At 32.1% G+C, this 21,735-nt stretch overlaps 1 protein-coding gene across 2 annotated transcripts in view; it reads left to right on the top strand.

The window, feature by feature from the left end:
* The first annotated feature begins 719 nt into the window (after positions 1-719).
* LOC148174309 (uncharacterized) overlaps positions 720-21,735 on the top strand; it is a 47,780-nt gene continuing 26,764 nt past the window's right edge. The window contains exons 1-2 of one of the 2 annotated variants that reach the window (XM_088035803.1): positions 720-973; positions 11,798-12,014. In XM_088035803.1, the coding sequence (XP_087891929.1) occupies positions 11,911-12,014 (104 nt within the window). In that variant the 5' untranslated portion in view covers positions 720-973; positions 11,798-11,910. Of the gene's footprint in view, positions 974-11,797; positions 12,015-18,984; positions 19,086-21,735 lie in introns of those variants that run through there. The other variant, XM_088035805.1, reaches the window with a different exon arrangement.

A 21,735-nucleotide genomic window follows, 5' to 3' on the forward strand; every position in this document is an offset into this window, starting at 1 on the left:
ATTCTTAAGTTTAGAGACGCATTCCTCGGGCGCTTAGGTACTTAGAATTTTCGGCGCTTTTTTGTGGTTTTTAAATTTTAAATTTAATTGCAATTTTTCAGAATTTTTGGGTTTAAACAACCAACAATTTAGAAAATTTGGAGTCCTAAACATTTTAAAATTCGAAGGCTTCTAAAATGTACAAATTTCAGAATTTTGGAAATCCAGAAATTTACATTGTTTTCTTCTCCATTATTTTCTTTTTAATCTAGCCCAAACTATATTAAAAAAAAATGCAAATGTGACGTATGACACAATTTAATTCGAAACTTTTGAATTTACCCTGTGATTATCACCACATTTCCATTTCATACGAAATTTTGCATACGGTAATTGTTTTTTAGCCGAGTAATACAAACATGTCACAAAATCAAATTAATACGCCATTAAAATGTGTCCTCCTCCGTGAGATTTGTCACAAGCAATTCGTACAATGACGATAATTAAAAAATTCCAAAAGGACGAGCAACGAACTTTGTATTACATTTTTGTCATATGTGACCCAGTCTGTAATTGCCTCGTGCAAATATCTCAACGTGACCGTGCAAAACTCCGAATCTTTGTTTGCAGCAGCACTCGTTTAATGAGCAATAACAGCAAAATCCACGAACGACATGAATGAATGAACGTTAGAAATGATAGATAACGTGGAGGGACTCTCCGGTGAGAACCGAGAATGTTCAACGTGAATTGTTAGTTCACAGAGCCGGCTTCAGTCTCCTTCACGATATGACCGAGTCAGCCAGTTCTCGGATGTCGTCATTATCCGGTCGCTGCCTTCTTTTTACGTCCAATTCAGCTGTTTCTTTTTGCAAATAGTACATTCGATCATTTCAGTGCTGATTTAGACAGATTCGTCAAAAGTGTGGTGTGAGTTTTTTTTTCATTTTCCGGCACGAAACCACCGAAAATTATGGGAAATGTGTTGTTGATGGTACGACATGCAAGTATATTTTTACTTCGTTTTCAATTATGCACGAGTTGATTTGAATGCACCTTTAGAGTAAGATGATAATGAGGTCTGGCTGATAATTACGGGGAATTTAGATGCATACATCAGCTGTGACCCAGCTAGCAGAACGTTTATTAATCGTTTATAAATGTACCGCTACAAGGACGCAGGTTTGCCCATAACACAATGCATTTACAGTAAGAAATTTGTAAAAAGAAACCGGTAATTTATGATAATTTCCTTTTTGTTAAAAATTTAACTTTTAGCAAATTGGGAGGTTCCTAACATTTTATTCTTTGTGGTTTGATGAAATTTCACGCTCGGTTGTCATCGCTAATGATCAGACTATTATAGACGTGAGAAGAGGTTTGGTGGACCTTGAAAAAAATTAAATTCGCATCCCACACTAGAGTAAAATAAATTTATAAATTCATATTCGTACCATAGGTTGTACTAGTCAATTTTATTTCCGTTCAAATGTAAAGTAAGAACGAGAACAATGCACAAAGACTATGTTTTCCCAATAAAAGTCGGAGGGTGTCAAGTCGGCGGAACCTGCTGGCTACCGACGCGTTACAGTCCGGAGGAACTTCAAGGCAATTATAACTTTGTACAAGCATAAAGCAAATGATAACAACTGCGAAGTTAAAAGTTGTAAATTAAAATGTATTTTAATCGTCTCAGACTTTCAGATGTTGAATTATATAAAAGATTCTTGTATTGTATTCTGTCTTGTGTAATAGGAAACATTTTCGCGAAATGCTTTCGGGCTAATTTAAACTCCAATGTTTTGGTTTTGAGGCAAACTTCGCTGCCTCAAAACCAAAACATTGGAGTTTAAATTAGCCCGAAAGCATTTCGCGAAAATGTTTCCTATTACACAAGACAGAATACAATACAAGAATCTTTTATATAATTCAACATCTGAAAGTCTGAGACGATTAAAATACATTTTAATTTTCATTTATATGCAGAAAATCGATAAAAGCACGAGGATAATCATGTGGGTTAACAAATATTTGGATTAAAATGCATAGGTGGGAAATCTAAATTTGCAATTAAAATGTAAGTGTAAAGCTGTACAGACTGAGTCAGTTGAAGGCAAAGAAGATAAAGCGTATTTATAATAATATAACAGTTAAGAAAACTGAGATTACGGATATACCTAAGTGCCAAAAAAATCGTAGAAATGTTTAGATACTAAAGACAATAGTTTTGTCTGGACTCATTTTCAAAAATATTTATCTTACGTTTGGTGAAACTAAAATCTTAGAGCGACAGAGAAATATTCGTTTACAGTATTATTCAAATTATGGCACTTTCAAACGTCAATTCCTCTTATTGACAATTTTAGTAGTCAGATTTATTGCCATACCGTCAAACAAAATTCTCAGCGTCTTCGTCGGAAAAGTGGGAATTTTATGGGCTTCATGATTATGCGAAGGTCGTATTCTAAACATTTTTGAATTCTCGAGATTTTACTGTTAACAATAAAGAAGTTATGGCCCAATTTACGCAAACCTAATTAATTTAATTTGAAAATAAAATAAAGTAAAATTTTGACATTCCAAAACTGATTAAAATTTACGAACCACTCCACTCCTCAATTCTTTTTACACTTACGTGGGTTGGTACTTCTTAAAAATTTACCTCTAGCGTGCATTAAAATTTGTTTTACCTTGTGGAACCTACCTCATATAATTTTCAAGCATGAATTTCAATATTAAATTCTTAGATTAAATTTTAATGCAGTAAACTAGCCGTAGGAGCACCAAAATATTCGCACTTAATTAGTAATTTGAAGGCCTAAAAAATTAATTGTAATTTTAATAGATTTATACGAAAAACCCCAAAATAAAAATAAATTTATAAATAAAACAACAAGCAAAGTTTTGGAAAAAGACAACATTTTAATTCGATTCTGCAAGACCTGAAACGTACAGAATTGTACAACTGTTTTGTGAAAAAGTAACGGGAATAGCAGTGTTAAACATAACGTGGTGTCAAAGTTCATTTAAATTTATATGCACTAGAATTTCGAATAAAAAAAGTTTAAATTTTGCCCTCTTATTTCTGAAACTGTCAATATAAAAAAAATTAAAATTGCCACTGAACTTGAGGACGAAAATTTCCCATGGCGACTTAGAAATTCCACTCTAAAACTGCAATTTCCGAGTTCAATTCCGGTCCAGGCAATATTTCAATATCCGTATGTTGAGCGTCTGGTTACTCCTCAACAATTTACAGTTTAGGAAATGGTAAAAATCCTCGCAACAAGTGGCATAACTGTATTAAAAATCAGAACTAAATAAATCCATTAACAAGTAACGAACTGTAAACATAATGTAATGAGAAAACAAGGTTTACGATGCGGAAAACTAAATGAAATTTAATAGTTTAGATGAAACAATAAAACTTGTGTAGGTACAAATGTGTGGATGTGCGTGCAATATCTCATATTTATTATGACTAAAAAATTATTTTGCTATAAATGTTTATAAATTAATGGCCAATTACATTACAAGTTAATAAAAGTTATTATCCCATAATGTCTCGTAATATATTAATTTCGTTATAATTCAATTCGCCGAAGATCCACAGCCTCATTTTATTAATTAAGTAAGTAATATTAAGGTAATAAAGAAAACGAAAATCGGGATTCTTCTAGATAGCCAGCTGTATTTTAACCTAACCTAATAATTGTAATTGGGTAATTACAGTTTAATTGTGGCTAAAATCTCTTGTTCCAAGCCGGCGTGATCCAATTTCTGTCGGAAAAATCTGATAAGCAAGAAAGTAAAACCAGTGAAAGTCACCGCCAGAAAAACTCTATACATCACATGGGAATTTCAGTTTCATTTCAGAGTTTTGATAATGCATAAAATTAATCGAGCACGCATGTTCTGGTATCTAATTCACAACTTGTTCTTAATTGTTCAAGAATTTAGCACGAAGATTAAATTAACCACGCAGAAAACAATAAGAGAAATCGCAGCAACGAAAGTACCAACTAAATTGCTTGAAGAGAGTTCTTATAAATGCTGTATTATAAGTCCATCATTTTGTTATCGTCACTCTTCAAGTAAGGCCAGGAAATGACATAATGCTTGTCTATAAAAGGATTTCCGGAAATCCCCTTTTATAATAATTATTAGACACCTAATAGCATGGCAGAGCACGTGAGGAGAATGATTATATTTCTGACGTTCTATTCAATTTTATATTATTCCAACTACCAAGACACGATCTTCTGTATACGTCGGCGTCGCCCAAGGAAAAAATCAGCCAAGAACGTATTATTTATTCGCATTTAATAGTGTCAGCTAATAAATACGAATGTCGAAATATTATTGGAATGACTAAACCATTGCTCAAGATATGGATTATGGGTGCAAGTTCAGTATTTTTACTTCTATAAATCAATGTCGGTCGAGTTACGATGATACCGGCGAAATTGGTTTAATTAATACTAATATCGACTTTCCCCAATTATCAGTGCATTTAATTCGTCTGTAATTAACATTAATAATGAGACTGATAATTACATAAGAAGTACGATCAAATTAATCTTTGACTCGTATAACTGTCTGCTACAGCACATTTAGATAGTACTCTTTTGTCTTACATAAGTTGAACTACCTCGGGTACCAGGAAGTGTAGAATGCTAATGGTCGCTTCATTTTTGTCTCTGCATCATCTTCAATTCCTTCAAATGAAATAAAAGAGAGAAAGCTAAACGTTTAGATGAAGTTTTCAAGGACATCGAGTATGTCTAATATGATAAAATCAATTTTATACGGAAGCTTGCTGAAGAATTTTGCAATCTAAAGTACATACGCGCTATGAAAGTTAAGCATGTTAATAAAGAGTAAGATAAAATACCTAATAAAGCCATTAATCGTAAGAAAAACTAGAACTACAGGATGCAAATTGAGATATTAGTTAATGTCACCTTAGTTGATCTTTTAATTTCACGTGTGGCTACCAAATGTCAAATTAATGAATGAATTAATTAAAGGTGCAAATATATGCGGTTTTAATTTTTTGACATTTAAACTGGTGAACCAGGTTGCTACTTCATTTAACTGTCGCCTGTTTTTTTAATTGTTCAAAAGTCAAAAATTAATCCCACGGTCAAGTCCAAAAGCTGACAGAAAAAATTGCACGTAACTGCAGTATTTGTGAACAACGATTTATATTATATTATTTATTTGTATTTATATTAAAATCGACGTACGGTAATGAATAGCTGAGTTATGGTCGTTCAAGGTTTCAGAATGTGCATTTTCAATTTCAAAATTTTTAATGTTCGATATTTTCAAAACTATAATACATAGATAAAAAGAAACTGTTTGCGCCATTGATTTCCTCGGGTCTTTTTCCTTTCGCCCCCAATTACTCAAAATTCGGTGGTCGATTTTTTTCGTGAAAACAATTTCCGACTCGATGAAAATTTTTCAATTTTTTGTTCTTTGGCCAAAACTCGTAAACTATTTGATCGATCTCAAATTTGGCGTTATGGCCGTTTGAATTTTTGGGTTGTCGCAAGAGAGCCAAATTTTTGAAGGTTTGGAACAATCTGTGCTTAATATCTCGAAACTATTAGAAATATTGGGAAACCGTTTGCGCCATCGCTTTTCTCGCGATTTTTTACATAAAAAATGGTTCTTAGATTTTTCAAAAGTCGAAAGTTGCAGTTTTTCGCGAAAATTCATGACTAAAACTATGCCAAATTTCTGATAAAGATATCTCGCTTATTATTATTATTGAGTTATTGCTTCATTTTACGCAGAATTTTGCGCAGATTCCAAATCTGGAATTGAAATTCAGATCTAACAACAAATAACTGAGTTATTTATGGTCGATCAAAATTTTGGATAGTTGATTTTTATTCTTCAAATTTTCAAAGTTAATTATCTTCTAAACTACTACAGATATTAAGAAACCCTTTGCGACATCGTTTTTCTCGGCTCACGTTTCTTTAGAATTCGCCTTTACTCAAAATTCAATTATCGATTTTTTCGCAAAAAAAAATCAGATTCAATCGATGAAAATTTTTCAATTTTTGGTTTTTTGGTCGCTACTCGAAAACTATTAGACCTACCAATCTTAGATTTGGCCTGTTGATAGATTTTCAGCTGTTCTTTCGGTTGATAGTTGGCCTGTTGATAGATTTTCAGCTGTTCTTTCGGTTGATGTATAATTCAAAGATAATTAATTAATAATAATCATCGTTTTCGTCTCGAAAAAAGATGTCTTGAAAGCAGGTTTTGGTCAATATCTCGTTAATTTGTGCAGCATACACAAATTATTTGTGCGCATTTAACGCAGAATACAAAACCGGGCGAATTTTTAACGTACATCCACAAATAATAGAGTTATGGCCGTTTGAATTTTTGGGTAGTCGCTAAAGGGTCAAACCATCTGTGTTTCCGAAAATCGGCGTTCATAAATCCACGGCTGTGTAAAGAAACATAGTGCGCTTTTACAGATTAAGATAGATATGTAAAACGGCATTAAAACAAAACCTTACGAATATCACTAATTAGGTCTTCAACAACAAAGCTTCTTTGTAGCCTAAAATTTGTTTTCTGAGTATGCCTAAAAGCGAAATCTAAGAGGAGTCATAGCATAGATGCTCTTTGCCTGGTCGTTATTTATTATTATTACCCGTAGCAGTCATCAATAGCCACCACAAAACATCAATTTGCTAAGTGTAAAACATCAACATAACAACAATAATTCAATGATTGCCGCGCCTTGCCTCGCATGCAAAAATCTCTTTCATATCGCGCACAATCTTCCACATCGAAGCGTAATAGGAAACATACTCATGATGTAACGAACGTAGCAAGTAATATTTATTTACATGTAGATTGCACTTTCAAAGTTAATGAGTCAATGACCAAGAAGAACAGAATAATTACACTGCAGAAATTCTTGTATAACTATTTTCAGTTGATTGTTGTTGATTGAGCACCACTTGAAGAATTACATTCGACTTATATGTAAGGTCAAAAGGGATCTATGATGACGTGCCCAAAAGCAATTCCTCTACAAATTTATTAAATAAGTACCTATCATTTAATGACAGTGCTTCGAAAAGCTTCAAGGTCCTTCCAAGTAGAACAAGTTCTGACATTCAACGAGATGAAACGGCCTTACACGTGATTATTACTTACACCTATATTAATCTTGTTATTATAAAGAATTTGTACTTTTAAAAAAACAACAACAGGAATTTATGGATCAGGATCTGTTTGTTGCGTTACCAAGAACAATGCCAAGATATTATGCAAGTAGAACCGAATCATTGTTTTAACTTTACTGATACTTAATTAATTATTGCAACAATTTGGAGTTGAGAAACCACGCAGATTTCTTACCGGTCGCCATTAACGCGGTTAGTTTCAAACTAACCTTTAAAAAATTAATTTTGCAGTAATTCTCTACTTGCACAACGCTTGACAAATGGCTTTTTATTGAACATTGGCACATTACAAATATTGTTGTAATATATCAAAGAAGTAATTACAGATGGCACCCAAGAATCCACGAAAAAATAATTACCTCATGGACTGAAATATAATATTTTTTTTAAATTAAGACGGCTCCACCACAAAACCTAAAAAAACGTGAACGTGTTTGGTTATAACGCCTTGAAGCACGTTTTAACTTTTCATATAATAATTGTGTACTTTTCCTAAACTTTTGACTGTATTTTTCTCCGTTTTATTATCTATTTGCCAATTATATTACTAGTTTCATTAATAGCATAGCAATCAAAACAAATTAGGTTAGGTACATTAAAATCGGAAAACAGTTATTGTTTAGAATGTTATCTGGAAAATATTTTTGTTGCATCTAGCACAATGTCCCATAAAAGGCCGACAGTGATCGTTTCCTTACAAAAACCATCTACTTATTAGTAATAAAGTATAATTTGAACAATTACAATTGAACAAAAACAATTGAGTAATAAAATGTTTTAAATGGAACTGAGCTATTGTAATGCATTGGCCATCTGTGCTCACATTTTTCAAATTATTATTACCAGGTTACCTAATTAGGCATATCGACAACGCTTAAAATGACAATCACTTGCTTCATTTCCGTGAAAACCAAAATCTACGGAACCACGACGTTAATTAGGTTAAACTGCATTGCTAAAGATTTCTTGTAATAGTTTGTCTTAAAAAAAAACAAAAAAATTGCAAAAGTGTTTAAGATCCAGTAGATTCTACAAAGACCGTTTATAAATAATTTACTTTGATCACATTTTGGAAATTAAATTTGAATGCACGAAATGTAATAATAAATTGTAGCTAAATTACACTCGAACACATGAAATTTTGCAATATTGTTAATTACACGTTCTTAGATAAATAATAAATAATAATAAGCCAGTTATAATAGCACACACAACAAATTAAATATTTTTTAACTCATTTTTGTCCCTCACTTTTAATTTTGACATTTTTTCTCTCTTCTGACACACTTTCAAGCGTTATAATTTTAATATTACATTTTATAACGTGGCTGTAAATTATTTAAAATTAGAAATCAACATTACACGCATCGTTTTATATTTTACAATAGTAAAGACGGGAATAGACTGGCGGGAAATTACGCGTGACAATGGTAACTACAATTGCAAGTTGACTCTCTGGAACTTGGAAGTTTCCAAAACTGTTGTTTATTGGATTGATTTCTTAGCTATTAAATAAATCATGCACAAAAAAGTGTCATTTATTCAAAATTTTTAAAATTTGGGTCTTCTGCTTTATGATTTTAAAATTTGGTAGAGTTAATACACGTCTCAAGAATAGTACTTTCTCCAAATTTCGTAGCTGTAGCTCTAAAATTACCAAAATTACAAATTTTACTGGAGGATGTCAAAAATTTTTGCTTGGACTTCGAAATGAACATTTCTGAAATTTGACTTTTTTGTTCTACAATTTTGCAATTTGGTAGAAATAATACACGACTTAAGAATAGTAACTTCCACAAATTTCGTAGCTGTAGCTCTAAAATAACCATAATTACAAATTTTTCTGGAGGATGTCGAAAATTTTTGCTTGCACTTCAAAATGAACATTTTTAAAATCTGAGTTTTTTGCTCTACAGTTTTGCAATTTGGTACAGTAAATACACGACTCAAGTATAGCAGTTTCTCCAAATTTCCTAGCTCTAACTCTAAAATTACCAAAATTACAATTTTTTCTGGAGGATATCGGAAATTTTTGCTTGGACTTCAAAATGAACATTTCTGAAATCAATAATTTACTTTGATCACATTTTGGAAATTAAATTTGAATGCACGAAATGTAATAATAAATTGTAGCTAAATTACACTCGAACACATGAAATTTTGCAATATTGTTAATTACACGTTCTTAGATAAATAATAAATAATAATAAGCCAGTTATAATAGCACACACAACAAATTAAATATTTTTTAACTCATTTTTGTCCCTCACTTTTAATTTTGACATTTTTTCTCTCTTCTGACACACTTTCAAGCGTTATAATTTTAATATTGCATTTTATAACGTGGCTGTAAATTATTTAAAATTAGAAATCAACATTACACGCATCGTTTTATATTTTACAATAGTAAAGACGGGAATAGACTGGCGGGAAATTACGCGTGACAATGGTAACTACAATTGCAAGTTGACTCTCTGGAACTTGGAAGTTTCCAAAACTGTTGTTTATTGGATTGATTTCTTAGCTATTAAATAAATCATGCACAAAAAAGTGTCATTTATTCAAAATTTTTAAAATTTGGGTCTTCTGCTTTATGATTTTAAAATTTGGTAGAGTTAATACACGTCTCAAGAATAGTACTTTCTCCAAATTTCGTAGCTGTAGCTCTAAAATTACCAAAATTACAAATTTTACTGGAGGATGTCAAAAATTTTTGCTTGGACTTCGAAATGAACATTTCTGAAATTTGACTTTTTTGTTCTACAATTTTGCAATTTGGTAGAAATAATACACGACTTAAGAATAGTAACTTCCACAAATTTCGTAGCTGTAGCTCTAAAATAACCATAATTACAAATTTTTCTGGAGGATGTCGAAAATTTTTGCTTGCACTTCAAAATGAACATTTTTAAAATCTGAGTTTTTTGCTCTACAGTTTTGCAATTTGGTACAGTAAATACACGACTCAAGTATAGCAGTTTCTCCAAATTTCCTAGCTCTAACTCTAAAATTACCAAAATTACAATTTTTTCTGGAGGATATCGGAAATTTTTGCTTGGACTTCAAAATGAACATTTCTGAAATCAGAGTTTCTTGCTCTACAATCTTGCAATTTAGTAGAGTTAAGAGTTATACCCGACTCTGTAGCTCTAAAACTGTAGCTCTAAAAATACCTAAAATTACAAATTTTACTGGAGGATGTCGAAAATTTTTGCTTGAACGTCGAAATGAACATTTCTAAAATCTGCGTTTATTGCTCTAAAATTTTGCAATTTGGTAGAGTTAATCTACGACTCAAAAATAATAAATAGTAACTAACGGGTCGATTTCAAGTCACTGCGTTAACGCAAATTTGCAACCGTTGCCAAGGTATGAGCAATGTGATTAGCGTTGCTATGTTGCAAATGGGATTTGCAGTAACGCAAGTCACACTTGAAATCGACCCAATAAGATCTTGTCACCGCTGAAAACGGGTCTGTGAAAAATTCCGAAAACCAGAAATCACCAAATTCTCGCGACAAAAAAATTTTGGACTTTGGGGTGGTATAAAAATGAAATTTTGAAAATTTCTCCTGCTTGTAACTTTGTTGGTTTCTAACCGAGTTTTTTTGGATTTACGTTGTTAAATAAAAGACAAAATATTCCGAAATCTTTTAGCATAGAATCACTCAGTTACTTAATATGGAGTAATTTTCTTACACCAAGTAGATTCTTTTAAAGAATTTGCAAAAATTGTATGTACAAATTTGTAGAATCTTATGGTGGAATTTTCTGGTTGGTGTACAATGTTCTATTCTTGTAGGAATAAAATAGCTCTTTTTTGCAATGCTAACTTTAAATTCCGATAACTGAATAAGTAGTTTCTGTCCCGTTTCTATAGTAACTGGCGTAATTCCGAAATTGGACATTTTAGTCATAAATTTCTCAAAGTCTGAAATTTTATTAAAACTCAAAACTTGCTAATAACTACACTATTTTAGCGCCGCGACTTACGGGAAACTTACGGGAAAAAATCATATTTTTTATCTTCGAAATTAAAGACGAAAATGGACTGGTGGTATTATTTAAGACGTCTTAAATTAAATTGACATATGCAGTTGTTATTATTGGTGCATCTATAACTTGCAAGTATGTTAATGGCTATAAAATAGTAATGAATATGATTGACCGCATCTATTACTACCAATAACGACAATAAAATGTAATAAAATAAAACAACATTTTCCGCCAGAATGAGAATGAACAATGTTGGTGTTTTTTGAACTCAATTAAATTAACATCTCTTGAATTGCCTGACCAGTTCCTAAAAAAATTGAAAATAAAAAGAAGTAAATTAGTGTTGCCTTCGGGAAATTTAGTGATTTTATCATAAAAAACTAGTTTTTAATTGGAGGTATGTAGATAGATCGTATTTTTATCCACCGTTACAGTGTCTGATTATTATGATTGTCACTGCTTGAGAAAATAACCCATCGTTATCTGAATTCACAGCACGGTTCTCGTATAGAATCAGCAAAATTATCTCATATCTCTTGTACTGTAACGACAACAAGCGCATTTTTTGAGCAAATAATAATAACTTTTTTATTTTACAGGTCCGACTCGCTTTTAATTGAAAATCAATTAAAACTGACGTCGCTAAAAATGTGCAAGTATTTATTTTCACCACCAGTTTCGTGGCGTTAAGTTGTGTTTACGTTCGTTCAACATGTTATCCACGAATGTATTGTGCATCAAAAAGAAGAAGAAACGAAGCTATTGCTTCGCCAGCAAAACGGAAAATGGCCCAACTTCCACAGAGAAAACCAAAAGGTAAAATTAGAGCAATAATTTGTGAGAAGTTTTCACAATCCCACTATTACAGTCAATTAATGTTTTTGCATAATAACACATTTATTTTCATTTGTCTTAATTTTCGAGTCATTCTTGCAGAATCAAATGAATACAAAGGCATTGTCTGATTAAAATTATGTGTATCACGCAACTATGAAGTCAGAGTTTCTCGATAATCACTACATGTAGTGATCTTTGTTTTCCTCGTCAATGTTTGCAAACGGTTCGTGAATAATAAAAGTGTTGAATAATTCTGCCTCAACGCCAACGTAGGTTTGATTATTGTATAAATTATGATCGAGGAATGTGCTATGATCACTACCAACTGCTTACACAACACCTTGCACGCCGAGTTTAAAACCTCCAGACTATGTAGGTGGCTTTTGACTCGTCGAACATAAATAAAAATATGAAAAAAATTATGGAAGGTCAGGTTTATGCATCGTTCTACATATGGCGGTATTAATGAGAGCGTATAGTAAAAATAAAAAGGGAAAGTACAAAATTCAGTGTTATTTCTGTCAAAAGAATAGAGGATGATTTTCTTTTGATGGTTCGCTTTTGAAAAGAGAATTGGAAAGTCTGTCAATTTTCTGTGCAGACTGCTTACCGGGAATGATAATAAATAATAAAGTACAGATTTATAACTTTTTACTGATAATCTAACAATGTGAAAGTAAGTACCTAATCAAGATTTACATAAATATTGCACTTATTTTCCTTTTTGAAGCTTCATCGGATTTCTCGTGATTAACGCAAATACATATTTAAGCTACCGATCCGAGATTTTGTTTACTTTTTCGATATAAGTATAACTCAAAGGTATTTAAGGTCGTTTTTGGGTAGTCGCCAAAGGCAGACATTTTTTAAAGTTTGAAACAATTTGTGCTCAGTATCTCGGAAACTATTAGAAATATTGGGAGATCGTTTTTTGCGCGATTTTTTATATAAAAAAGTTCTTAGATTTTCCAAAAGTTGAAAGTTGCAGTATTTTGCGAAAATTCACGACAAACTTCTGATATTGATATCTCGTTATTTTTTTAAAGTAAACTTGAATTATTGTTACATCAGTGTAACGCAGAATTTTCCGTAGATTCCAAATATGAGATTGAAATTCAGATATGATAACAAATAACTGAGTTATGACCGATCAAAGTTTCGGATAGTTGATTTTCAATTGTTCTAATTTTTCCTAATTTTTAAAGTTGAATATCTCGGAAACTATTAGAGATATTGAGATGCGGTTTGCGCCATCGTTTTCCTCTGCGCATTCTACTTTAGAAAGAGTGTTCAAAAGCCCAAAATTCCTACTCAAACGATGAAAATTTTTCCCTTTTTTTGGCCATAACTCGTAAACTATTTGTCCGATCGATCTCAAATTTGGCCAGTTGATATACAGGGTGTCGGGCGGATGCCTACAGCAATCAGGATGCCAAAAATGCAATTTGTTTTGTCCTGATGTGCATCAAAATTGAGATTGAATGGCTGTAACAGTTACATCAAATACTCGAACAAACGACCATTATTTTGGACACATAGATGACCTCTTCTAACCAAACTTTAACAAGAATTTTCAATCATTTCATGCGTGATGCCATCCACAGCTCCCTAAATGCGTTATCTGAGCTCCGCTTCAGTATTTAGCGGCACTACATAAATAACATATTCGAAGTGACCCCATAAGAAGAAATCAGCGGCTTTCGTTGATAAGCCATTCGCAAAAATCTCTTCTGACCGAATAATCCTAAGAGAGTAAATGTTGAACTCTGGTACGGGTGCCTGTGATCAGTCGCGAGGATTCTTTGTACAGAAGATCTTCCGATGTCTAACTAGCGTTCCAGAGTTAGGATTCTTTGCGTGGGGTCGCCGTTGACACACTCCACTTGGCTTTCCACTGTGTCAATTCTCCTGCCGCCGTGTCACTTGTCATTCATCGCTCGTCAACCAGTGGTCTTCAACCCTCTAGTCAATCCCTAAAGTACGCTGAGCCGTTTCTGCACACTAAGTTCAAAGAGTTAACTGATTTATTGAAGTCCGTCATTTTAACGTTAATAAAGTTTACAGTGGACCAGATTATTTATACAAAATTCAAAGGAGAAAATTTAAACTGGTCTCTTAGCAACACGCGAGTGTATCCTCCAGACCATTCCCACCCGGCCTTGTGATTGGTCAACTTTGTCATGTCTTTTGTCAGTTTCTGTTGGAGTTGGAACTTTTTTTCAGCAATTTACACATTCACAGCTTTTTCCGATATGCCCGGTTTTCGGCTAGGCATGAGTTCTGGGACACCCTGTATATTAAGCTCCTCTTTCGACTGATGTATAAGACAAAGCTATTAAACGTCGTTTTCACTTTGGTAACAGTGATTGGAAATCACCCCAACATGACCTCTTCAAAACAGTTTTTGACCAATGCCGTGTGTATTTATTAAGGAAACTTAACTGATTTGGGTTCATTTTACGCAGAATGTCTAGCTGAATCTAAACTTTTTTTAATTTTTGCCAACAAATAACTGAGTTATGGTCGTTTGATTTTTTGGGTTGTCGCCCGAGGGCCAAATTTTTGAAGGTTTGAAACAATGTGTGCTTAATATTTCAAAAACTATAACAGATCGGAAGAAACTTTCTTGCGATTTTTTAGTTAATATATCGTTCTTAGATTTACCGGAAGTCAAAAATTTGATTTTTTCGAAGAAATTTTATGACTAAAACAGTAAGTTTTACTTGATATAGAGCTACTTTAATTTTCCTTACTTTTAAGTAAATTTATATTAATTTAATTTTACTTTTTTCTTACTTTCTTATCTTCAAATTAGGCACAACTTAAAATTATGTGTACAACTTTATGGATCACCGTGAAAAATAATTCATTTCCATATTCTTATGCATGTTATAATTTAATTTGAGTAATATTAAAACAATAAACTTGCAATTGGCTACTGGAAAATTTTACTACAGAAAATAATAAATTAAAATAATTTGCAAAATGATTGCCAGGAAACAATTTAGTGTAGTGAAAAAATATTAATTTATTCTTGCATAAATAAGTAATAACTACATACAAGAACACCTTAATACATATCTTTTTTTAAACTCGCTGAAATTAGAGATATAATTGTTAAATTCTTCAGATGCAGTTCCCTAGTTTTATTATCCTTTCGGTAAAAAATAAAAAAACAAAATCACAAAAGTACAAGGAATTTTATTCTGCTAATAAATTTATTGTAGTCGATTGAAAGAAATCAAAGAGAAGCATTATTCTAAACATGAATGTTCCTAGAATTTTGCATAGTTAGAAAACGACCTAAAGCATTCAGCAACTAGAGCTAAAAAAGGTAAAGCTAGAGGATGAAAACCTTCCAAATTTAATTTAAGTTTTTATTTTTATTGTAGAGCATATCTTTCCAAGAAAGGCCACAGTATAAGAGGTCACTCGTGTTTATTTAATGCACTCTCTCTGTACTGATTACAGAATTGGTTCCACATTTTTAAGACAATGTGCATAAAAAACCAAATTTCACTTTGTAATTATTCTCCCAACAAGGCTGTATTCAGGTGTCCGATGTTGTAAACATTGTTCTAAAATTTCATTGTGAACCTTGTAAAGAATGCACTTCTATCAATATCGTGCATTTATGTGCTCACCTTGAGCCGATTAAAAGAAACTTTTCAATGTTACAATTAAGCATTATGCAACGATGCTCTTGGTCAAAAAATTACGCCGCATGCATGCGATCTTTACAATACCACCATTTCATTAAAGATTGGCTAATAAATCCTATAATTAGTTTGTCGTGTAAGTTAATTAAGTGGAGTATTTCCCGTTATGATGCCCTAATTAGTAATTAGTGATTTCAACCGAAAGTAATCTTATAGTGCGATTTCTGAATAAAGCAAAAAATCCACCACAACAGTGTACAAACTCTGTGGCGATTTCGACCTTGCATTGTAGTTTCCGTTTCTAAATGGGAAATCGACACGCCTTCAGATTTAAAATGGTCAATTTCTTTAATTGTTTCGCGTATAATGGGTCAATTAAAACGATGGCAATTTTATTGAGAAATCATTTCCTTTTCAAGGATTCTTTTGATAGTGATTTTAAACGCTTTCTTCCACGGTTAATCGTCTTCGCAGAAAAACTGGAGATGCCTTCAATTACACAAACATTGAAAAAAATCTCATCTAAACTAAACCAGTTTAATGCCAGACCGAGCGGAATGCCACATGCTCGTCCCCGAGCCAGTTTAACACGGAGACTTCTGCAGGACTTTGGGATTATAAATCTGCAAATTGTGCCTGTTTATTATTTTAATAGCTGTACCAAACTTGTTGCGCTTGCTATTTGGTATGCTCGTCATGACTTTAATGTGGAAAATATGCCGCGGAATATACACATATATAATATCCAAGACTAAGCGCTGGAATTTTTGAGTGCATATCTCCTTAAAGCTCGTGCATTATGCAAGAATCTCAATTCCGAGTCGCCGCAATTTACGTCCTAAAATTGAAGTGATTTAAACAAAATTGAAGTTTCTTTGTTTAGAGAGAACGACACTAGTTTAACTTGATTAGAATTAGTATTCTTACTTTATAAGTGGAATGATTTTCATACACAATTGGCGTTGAGGTGAAATAAAGTAAAACAAGTTCGCACAATTTGACCTTTTTTTTAACACCAGATTTAGATGAGATAACGAGTCTGACCGACTTTGAGTGGCAACCTCAAATATCAAGAGAATCAAGTAAATTTTATTTTATTTTATTTCATGCACTTTTGATAAAATCCTTTCGGTGTGCGACAACAGTCGAAACTCCTTCAACATTTTTTCTCAAATGGTTCAAGGCACTTTACATCTTTTCATCATAATTTGAAATGTCTAAATAATTTATTTCTTTACTTTAGGAGCGTTCATAAAAGGCACTGTAAAGTTGCTTTCGCACGTAATAAAACCGTAAAAACTGAAGGTGAAATCGCAATGTGGATCACAAACTGGATAACTAAACGAAAAGGAGCAAAACTAAATAGGGAAACCGATATAGACACCTAAAGGAGGTTAATAAGGCCATTCCAAGAAATTTCACGTTAGTCTGACGTCAGAGATTTTATCAATCGATGAACTATAATAATTGCCACATTCCGAGTATTTAACGAATTAAATCAAGCGATGAAATTTTAATCGTGAATAGGAAGAAAATTCCCAACAAGTTGACTGTTTACCTGTTGCAAATTGTTAATTATCACGTTTCTGGTTCAATATCCGTTTCGTTAAACCTCGAAAATTGGACACTTTCATCTGAAAAATGCAATTATGTAAATATTACTACCGTTTAAAAACTCTTATCAGGATCTGGATCAGGTGTGTCTGCAGAAATTGTCATTTAGCTTTAAATTTAAGTGATTTATTGACGAATTTTGTGGATTTGATGCACATCTATACATATTTCTCTATTTTTCTCTATTTTATACATATTTCTCTATATTGATCTATTTCGACCTCGACTTTTGAAATACAGTTTCTAAAACCGTGTGTCTGTAGCAGAAATCGTCATGTAGCTTTAAATATTGACGATTTATTGAAGAGTTTTGTGGATTTCATTAACATTTATGCCGATTTTTCAATAATTAACCGTTGGATTTTGATAGAAACTCAGAATTTGATGTATTTCAAACTCTACTTTTCAAATACAGCGTCCAATACCGTGTGACTATAGCATAAATTGTCTAGCTTCAAATATCGATGATTTATGGCTGAATTATATGAATTTTATGCACATTTGTGCCGATTTCTCAATAATTAACCGTTGGATATTGATAAAAACTCACTATTTGATGTATTTTGACGTCTACTTTTCGAATACGGCCTCCAAAACCGTGTGTCTTTAGCCGAAATCGTTATGTAGCTTTATATATTGATGATTTATTGATTATTATTTTATGGATTTTATGTACATTTGTGCGGATTTCATCAATAATTAACCGTTGTATAATGATAAAAATTTACTAGTTGATGTATTTTGATTTCTACTTTCCGAATTCAACCTCTAAAACCGAATGTCTATTGCAGAAATCGCTATTTGGCTTCAAATATTGATGATTTATTGACGAGATTTGTGGATTTCATGCATATTTGTGCTGATTTCTCAATAATTAACCGTTGGATATTGATAAAAACGTACTATTTGATGTATTTCGACCTCTACTTTTTGAATACAGATAGATGATTACAATACAAAATTGGAAACTTTATATGATTACATGAAAACATTATTTTTTCTACAATTGCTAGGTATACAGGGTGCCCCAGAACTCGCGCCCCATAGAGGAAGGGAGGGTGCCGACAGCAATACAGATGGTAAATTTCAAAACAAAAATTGACTAAGATTAATAGTATTCAAGAACTGATAAAAAGTTAATAACCAATCCCGATAGCTTATTCGAGAAAACGTACCATTTTGCAACTTTGCAAAAATAGCTATTTGTATACACCAGAAGATCTCTTATGATTGGCGGCATTTACAAACATTTAAAGTTTTATAGTTAATATTTCATTTAGGCTTAATTATTAGGTGAGATTGACGAATATAAAAATATGATAAATCTTAAAAAATTAACAGATTTAGCAATCCTAGAATTTCAACAATTTGTCATTTAAAATGACGCAAAATACTGACACCACTATAAGTTTCGTTAATTAATTAATAAAACATACATGCAATCGGTGAGTATAATTTCACCACAATTTTATAATAATATTTTGCATTTAATACGTTTTAATTAAGGAAATAAAACCACTATAAAATCTTTTCGGTGAACACCGCTCTGCCGCCTAGGCAACCAACAATACTTCAATTTCCGTTAAATCCGTTGAACACAGGTAGACAAAAATGAATGGAGAGCTTACATCGTTTGAAAAGTTAACAAAGCCGTTAAGCTTCCGTAATTTAAGCATTCAGTGATATGTCCGCGCTGCCGGCAGTGTTTTGACAACAGCCACCTATCGGCTTAAAAAAACGTTTTGTTATGTGTTTCGACTCTTTATAAACAACAGTGGTAAGTTAAAGGTAAACAATCCCAAAACGACTTTTTGCCACTGAGGAGATACGGCTCATAATCTCTGTAATAACACGTGTGGCATCGTTCTTTGAATTAACTTTGAAACGAACTTTTTTACTGTACCTACTTTAAAAATTGATGATCGTATGCATGAATGACGGCGGTCAGGGTTACCATTCTCGTTGTTTGCTCTGCTTTGAGTATTTATCTTTACAGTCCATCAAGTTTATTGTTTTTTTATACGCTAAACAATTACCGAAGAATCTGATAAACCGATGACCGTAGAATTTATGCACGATACTCTTTGAAAGAACAATCATTTAAATGCAAGTAGCGAAAAGTGAATGTGAAAACTTTCCATTTTCGAACATTGTTCCATTGGGCAGAAACGACTGTAGCATAAATGGTCGGTAATTATTTCAACATTGGACTTTGACGGGCTTCGAACCATTTGTGTTAGGAACATCACTAATTGCGCAAAAAATAATAAAGATTATATAATGGACGAGAATGAGCCTTAATGAATTTAGCTTGACCTTGCAGGGACGCTATTATCTTCATTATAGACTGTTGTTATAATATAACTACGTTTTCAAATGAATTTTTCTTGTTTGGTGACGTTTAGAAATTGGTTGTCGTATTTATACTCATTGGAAAAAATTCAAGACGTTTATTACTTCCTTTTTCGAAAAAGATGCATCAGGATAATAACTTTCACAAGGTCGCTACAACTTGTAGTTTCTATTTGTGCAAATAATGACACTATTTTCTCCTAAAACAATCGGTGAATGGGCATCACAGTTGAACGATTTTGTTTATTGACGTTGATTGCATCAAGAAGGAAAGAGCTTCTAGATAGCTTCTAGATCGATTTTCTGTTAATTATCAAGACCGGGGGTTTACAGTTTTCTTCGAATTCGGAAAAATTTATGACGAAGTTAAACTTCCCAATATTATCGATAGCTCTCATTAAGAAATTACAAGAATTAAAAACACGAAAGTGAGATTTACATTGGAGAGTTTTCCACAATTTCAAACTAAATTGATGGTCTACAAGTTTTTAATTCGTGTTTTTGTTTACGGCAAGTGATTACACGTTTATGTAATTTTCGTAAAATCAACATGCAGAAAAAAACTCACAAACTGGAAATTGGAGAGAAAGATAGTAAAAGTTTAATTTATATTTGCAGAAGCTATAATTTATCTGTTCATTTGAATTTATTGCTTACATGGTTTCTAAAAAGTGATAACATTCGAAAATGAGTTCTTACATTTGAAATCTTAAACCGCAAATTGTGACGATGAATTAGATACATGTCTATTTATTTCATGGTATCAGTCATTCATGTCATCTGAAAGATTTTCTCACATTAAAATTCACGTGCTAATGTGTTTTTTTGCCATTTACTTTCTTTTTATATCAAATTGCCCGTTTAAATGTTAGATGTATGATTACGAAAATAACAGTCGGTTGGTTTGAAAATCTTTAAAGGAGTTTTAAAGCAATAAACTAAAATTTCTTAATTTCATGTTTTTTTGCAAATTGAAAAAGGAAATTAAGTAAAGATGGCTTAATCTATTTCTTTAATTTAATCTTTCTGGAAAATATGTTTACTAAACCCCATTTTAACATGCGGTTGGTGATTTTTTATGGTAGTGGTTGGTTCTTCCCCTTAAAAAAGAAAATTTCTATAATACGTCGTCACTCTTGAGCTATAATTTTGGAATTTAGTAGAGCTAATAAGAAAGTCAAAAATAGCAATCTCTTTAAATTTCATTGAAATAGTGTCAAAATTACCGAAAATACAAATTTTAATATAAAGTGGCAAAAAATTTTTTTTTTCCTTGAAAATGAAAATTTCTAAAATTCGTCTTTTTTGTGCTATAAATTTGAAATTTGGTAGAGCTAATAAGAAAGTTAAAAATATCAAACTCTCTAAATTTCACTGTGATAGTGTTAAAATTACCGGAATTACAAATTTTGATATAAAGTCTCAGAAATTTTTTTTTCGCCTTAAAAATGAAAATTTCTAAAATTCGTCTCTTTTGTGCTATAATTTTGAAATTTGGCAGAGCAAATAAGAAAGTTAAAAATATCAAACTCTCTAAATTTCAGTGCGATACTGTTAAAATTACCGGAATTACAAATTTTGATATAAAGTCTCAGAAATTTTTTTTTCGCTTTAAAAATGAAATTTTCTAAAATTCGTCTCTTTGGTGCTATAATTTTGAAATTTGGCAGAGCAATCTCTCCAAATTTCTGTGTGATAGTACCAAAATTACCGGAATTACAAATAGTCTCTTAAATTTTTTCTTCGCATTGAAAATGAAAATTTTAAAAATTCGTGTTTCTTGTGCTAGAATTTTGAAATTTGGCAGAGTTAATAAGATAGCTAAAAATAGCAAAAATTCTAAAATCGTCCTAGAATCTCTACGAACACATAAAAATCCTAAAGAATCCCGAAATACGACTGAAGATTTTAAGAAACTGGGGAAATTTCAGAAATTCTTGGTTTCTTGGATTCTTCCCAAAAGCCTCATGTATCTATACCCAAGAATTTTCGAAAATTTACACAGGAAAGTGGATTGATTGCAATGAGCTCTAGTTTAGAAAAAAAATTGAATTTTATTTAACCGTCCAAGTAGG

Source organism: Gnatocerus cornutus, chromosome 5 (assembly GCF_029298725.1).
Source record: "Gnatocerus cornutus isolate USDA-ARS CGAHR chromosome 5, icGnaCorn1.1, whole genome shotgun sequence".
NCBI lineage: Eukaryota > Metazoa > Arthropoda > Insecta > Coleoptera > Tenebrionidae > Gnatocerus > Gnatocerus cornutus.